At 36.9% G+C, this 6,138-nt stretch overlaps 1 protein-coding gene across 5 annotated transcripts in view; it reads right to left on the bottom strand.

The window, feature by feature from the left end:
* Positions 1–328: 328 nt before the first annotated feature.
* Positions 329–6,138, bottom strand: part of SYNCRIP (synaptotagmin binding cytoplasmic RNA interacting protein) — a 68,883-nt gene continuing 63,073 nt past the window's right edge. For 3 of the 5 annotated variants that reach the window (XM_088471999.1, XM_088472002.1, XM_088472004.1), the window contains exon 12: positions 329–3,580. In XM_088471999.1, coding sequence (XP_088328125.1) covers positions 3,552–3,580 — 29 coding nt within the window. In that variant the 3' untranslated portion in view covers positions 329–3,551. The remainder of the gene's footprint in view (positions 3,581–6,138) is intronic. The other 2 variants (XM_088472003.1, XM_088472005.1) reach the window with 1 other exon arrangement.

Genomic DNA, 6,138 nt, shown 5'->3' with positions numbered 1-6,138 from the left:
AGACAAGCAATTTCATGGAATGAGTTACCTGTTCATTTGCTATAAAATTAAATAGAACAAATAATCTGTCACTCCATATTTACAGAAAACAAAATTACAGACACAGTATTTGTTTTTGTAAATCACTTTATTTATATACATTTAAAAATATGTCTGGAAAATCCAAAGCCAGTAAAATGCAAATCACTGGTGAAATCCCAAAACCAAATGAATGTTATAAACTTTTACAACCCCACTGTCAAAAGGCAGCTAATAAAATCTTTTTCAAGACTGATATTTATCATCCAGTTCTGCCAAACCATGTATGTATATATTTATATATGTAGAGATAAGGAGGTAAAAATTAAAAAAAAAAAAAAAAAAGTTGCATCAATGGAATAGAGGTTTAGCCAGAGACATTTTGCTGGCAAAAGTGCACACAATTTCCTTGGGTGACAATGACGAACACCCATCACAGATTGGTACTCATAGGTAAATCTAGTAGCAAATTAGTTAACCACAAGATCCAGACATTTTGTCATTATGTAGTTGTGGAAACGATGTTGAAACACATTATATATATATATATATATATATATATATATATATATATATATATATATATATAAAAAAAAAGGGAGTTTAGTTGAAAGTTACATTTTTTCCCAATTGTAGTATGAGTGGTTTGGTATAATGCACAATAGTGAATAAGCTGGCAAGCACAAACAAATAAGACAGGCATTTACATTTGAATCCACAGATTAAAATAATTGTTTAATGCAAAAAAATGTGTAGCACATATGGTTAGTTATACATGGGAATATATGTTTCCAAATGTTTTCAACAAGCTGTGGAATAAGCTTCGGGCTACTGTACCCTGCTAATACAAACACTTCCATTTTTCCAAAGGGACAACAACAATTTAAGTATTTAAATTGTGTACAATAGAAAACAAAGTAAATTGACTTAACATTCCCTGCTTGTTGTGACGTGGTAGTTTGAGGCATTGACTTACTGATAATTGCTGTAATGCTTTTAAGTAATACTATGGGTATATGAAAAATAAGTAGCTTTCTGTAGTGTTTTTCCACGATGCGGTGTAGTCTCCATTTTAGGTTTTGAATTTTGTGTATGAGGGTTATCCTTTAAATACTGAAACACTATAGAAAGATGACCCAGCATTGAAGAAACTGTGGCAGTAATAAGACGGACATCACAAACACATGCTTTGATAAGAGTACATCACAACTAGTATATATATTTTTGGGGACAATATCACAAAAAGGATCAAGTGTTCAGTAATTAAGAACTTCCAATTGTAATACTATATAATAGTAATATTAATGTGCTACAAAGTAAAGGGTTTGCAAGGAAAAAAACAAAACAAAAGATGGGTAGAAAGAAAACATTCTATCAGTAATTCTATAATTTAGAGGGCCCTGCAAACAAACTGATGGACCTTGTGGGTGTTGATTAGTCATGGTAATTTTAAATTTGTCTTATGTACTAATGATTTATTGGACAGACAGCGTTTCAATTAGAAATGAAGCATACAGATATTGGCAACCACTATGCTAAGTAATGTACAGTACAAGTAAACATACTGCAGTGACTAGAACTTAAAACATTCTCTGGACTAACACACACTTATATTAATGACACTTAAAAAAAAAAATAAAAAAACTTTTATTACAAAAATAAGTTACACTCGCCTCCAGCTTACAGTATAAAACAATTTTATTTGCAGGAATGCAAAAATGATTGTTGTCATGAGCATTTTGAACAGATGACAGGTCTATTTATTATGCTTAAAATTAGCATTTACTGGGGAAAATAAGTGTATGAAACTACCACTGGGTAACAGGATTGATCAACTATTGTGGTGGCTAATTGAATATGTAGTTCAACTGCAGTATCCCTTTAAGGAGAAGTGTCTTAGAAAAATAGGCTCCATTAAAGGATTTTTACCACTTATCAAGGTGCTTTAAGAGAAGAAAATAATATTAATAAAACAACAAGCAACTATCACATATTTGTACTGCACAGTAATTATATGGTATGTTTTAGAGAAAATAAGATTGCTGGTTCACAAGTTGCCAGCAATAAAGAAAAAACAACCATAAACAATTTGTTTTCTAATTAGGGAATACAACAGCTGGTAAGCTTCCTATTCTGATTCTCAATCAAAGAGAGGTCAGGCTTAACCGCAAAATATATCTTAAGCTTGACTAACCAAAAGGGACACTGCAGTATTTAGTACAAGTTGCCGATGTACTTTTTGGAACATTTGATGTCTTAGTAAAAAGTAACATCTCGCTAAACTATTTTACATCCAAATAACTACAATATATCTGAAAGAGCAAAGGCTGCTTTTTCAGCCACAAAATACGACAAAAGCTAGGCTTGTTGTTGGTGGGCTCATGAGGAAGTCTCACAAGCCTTTTAACATGAAAAAGGCAGTAAAAGAATGTTACATTTGGTACATTTCAAATTCCTCATGGCACATTAAACAAGTCTGGCTTTCATCAACAAAGATTTTCTATATACAGTACACACAGGGTATAGTTCAATCCTCTGCTACTGAGGTAGTTAACCAACCCTTTAAAAAAAAAGGTTCTGAAAAGAACCACTATCTGGAATGCCTGACTAACCGGCTCTGATGATTACACCTGAAACTTCTGTACTTCAATTTAAACACAATTCATGTGAGACATTCATTAATAACCTTTGGGAGCAAAAAAAATAAAATAATATATATATATGTATGAAAAAAATTTAAATGGGTACCAATGGTATACATCTGCAATAACCTCTGCTGTCCCATACCTTTTTAAACAAGCATATTTTAAAGAAGCATCATAACCCCCTAAAAAAAAAAAAAAAAAAAAAAGGTAAAAATTCAACATTACTAAGCCATTTCTAGTCAGAAGTTCCTCATGACAACTGCTTAAACCACTTAAATGTCTGCAGCATTAAGCTCTATACAAACAGTTTATCAGCCCCAAAACTGCAGGTTCTGGGGCTCAATGTTAACCCCTTTTTATTATTTAACATAAGGGAGTACTACAACTAGCCAGTCAGGCTTAAGGAGGCAGGATTCCTGCAGGCTTAGAACTGCAATCAAATGTTGATTAAGATGCTCAGGTTTAAATGGTTAAAGTAGGCATGGTGAACAACAGACTAAAAAATAGCAAAGTAAGCACCATTGGAACCCAGCATTAAGAAAACTGAAAATCTACTATATGCAGATTTTTCTCTATAGAATAAAATTTTACCAAGATACCATGCTAGAAGTCATGAAGGTAACGCTGTAGAACACATGGAGATTTAGGGTAACTTAAATTTAATAACTTGCACTGCAAAAAAATGTTAAAGGAATTCATATCAAAGTCCACATATTAGTTCAAAAGTCCAATATTAGAATCCATGATCTTTGCTTGAAGGCCTTCTGCGATAGAAATGCTCCTATACATCTCAGATATATTTTAAAGGTTTCTTGATTTTCTTACCATTATTCCACTGCAAGCTTCTGGTGTAATCCCACATAGCAAGTCAGTCTTCATTGTAACAGGTCAGGACCGGCCTCGACCCCTTTTCCCTGCTAGCCAGGTAACAAAAGGCACCAATTAGACATAGAACAAATTGAAAGAAAAAAAACAAACAAAAATAAAACAAAATTTCAATATCAACGTACAAAAAAAGGAACAACCATGCATGGAACAACACAATATTAAAAGAAAGCATGCATTTAAGTTATGATTGCCACTAACTTTTCAATTTGGATTTTTTGCTTTGGCCTTTTTTTGGTTTTACAATTAAAACTTAAGTTCACAAACTGATTTTATTTTTTTAAAAGTACAAAAGTAAAACTAAAACTACAACACAGATTACAAAACTAAGTACATCCACTGCATGTTTAAATATTAGTGTGTTCTTTAATTAAAACATTTAAATGGCATAATTTCAGAAGGAGCTCAACATGCTATAAATGCATTTGTAATAGCATTACTACAATAATAGTTGGAGTGTGGTATGCCAATTTATGTATGCCTACTTTCCACACAACTTATTAACTAACAATTTGGGTTTCTAATATTTTTATTCACACTAAAAGAATGGATTTCTGCTTTTGCCCAGCAATACTATATACACTTGAGGATCAGAATGATTTCCCTCTGTTTAGGTGATAATCACAAGTATAAGTACTTGATTTGCATAGCTGTATTACAAGTAGCATAGCTATACACTATCATATAAACCTTTTGTTTTTATCTCTGGGAGTACACAAAGAAGAAGAGGTTCTACATTTAAGTATTCTATTTATCCTGATTTATCCACCTCTAAAAAATAATTCTGCAAGTGCCAGCAGTTTTAGAAGTTGATTTTAAACAAACAGCCATTCAAATGTAGGGCCTCATTTAGAGGTAGGAATAAATCCAGCTAGAAAGTACTAAACAGACAGTTTTAGGGGGAGATGTATCAAAGCTTGGTGAGAAATAAATTGGAGAAGTTACCCATAGCAACCAGCTTCTAACCGTCATTTTATAGACTGTGCAAAATAAATTCTAACTAGAGGCGGATTGGTTGATATGGGTAGCTTCAATTTCTCTCTAACTTTTGATACATCTCCCCTTTAAATTTAGGAGGCGGGAATTGCCTAAAAGTAAACTGCACAATATTTTAGTGCGCTACATGCAAAAACAAGACAGTATTCCCCATCCTATCATTAGTATTTGCTCCTAACGCTATGTTAGGCCCTATAGTGGGGGTTTAGTGGATATTGTCCCTTATTTAAGACGGGATGTAGTCAGCAAGCCAACGGTCTAAATACTAATCCCGGCGTGGTACTAATGACAGGCTTCGAAAACTCGATGCCCGTCATTATCCATACGCCGGAAGACAGACATCCGGCATACCGAACGAAGGACAGCCGCGGGTTAGGGGGGGTGGTGGTTAGGTTTTAGGACTCCCGGGGTGACTTAGAGTCAGGCACCCCCCCCCCCCCCGGGAGGGTTAGGTTTACGCTAGGGGAAGGGAGGGTTAGGCACCCCCGGGGGGAGGCTAGGCGCCCCCTCCCCTCGGGAGACTAAGGTTTAGGCTGCGGGGAAGGGGGGGGTTAGACACTTGGGGGGAGGTTAGGGTTAGGCACCCCTAAGGGAGGGTTAGGGGGTAGAATTAGGTTAGCGAAACTTACCTTTTGACTATCGGGATTTTCACACATGCCGGCCATACGGCCAACGGTAATACCTACTACATCCTTTAAGACAACGGTTTCACAACTAAATGTGGTCTAACCTTAAGTCCCCCCCAGGGGTGCATAACCCTAACGCTCCCTCCCCCTAGCCTAACCCTCCCTGGGGGGGTGCCTAACCCTAAATCCCCCTCGGTGCCCTAAAGCTAACCTCCTCCTCCTCCCCCCCCCCTCCTCCTCCTCCCTGCGGCTGCCCGGCGTCGGGGAAATGTCAGGCGTCTACATCTAGACGCCCGGCATTTCACCCTCGCCGGGATATGACAGTCGGGAAGCCGGCTGCTGGTATTAAGGCAGCCGGTTTCCCGATTGTATACCTTACTATGGTATACTGAAGTAAAATTGCAAGCATTTCATAAGTGTCAATGGCTTTTATTGACAATTACATTAAGTTATGCAGAGTCAATATTTGCAGTGTTGACCCTTCTTTTTCAAGACCTCTGCAATTTGCCCTGGCCTGCTGTCAAATTCTGGGCCACATACTGACTGATGGCCGCCCATTCTTGCCTAACCAATGCTTGGAGTTTGTCAGAATTTGTGGGTTTTTGTTTGTCCACCCCCCTCTTGAGGATTGACCACAAGTTCTCAATGGGATTAAGGTCTGGGGAGTTTCCTGGTCATGGACCCAAAATGTTGATGTTTTGTTCCCCGAGCCACTTACTTATCACTTTTGCATTATGGAAAGGTGCTCCATCATGCTGGAAAAGGCATTGTTTGTCACCTAACTGTTCTTGGATGGTTGGGAGAAGTTACTCTTGGAAGATGTTTTGGTATCATTCTTTATTCATGGCTGTGTTCTTAGTCAAAATTGTGAGAGAGCCCACTCCCTTGGCTGAGAAGCAACCCCACACATGAATGGTCTCAGGATGCTTTAATGTTGGAATGACACAGGACGAAGACTTTTGGAGAAT

This window comes from Taudactylus pleione, unplaced genomic scaffold, assembly GCF_031769625.1.
Source record: "Taudactylus pleione unplaced genomic scaffold, aTauple2 ptg000015l, whole genome shotgun sequence".
NCBI lineage: Eukaryota > Metazoa > Chordata > Amphibia > Anura > Myobatrachidae > Taudactylus > Taudactylus pleione.
The sequence above is the reverse complement of the archived record's forward strand: the minus strand, read 5'-3'. Positions and strand labels throughout refer to the sequence as shown.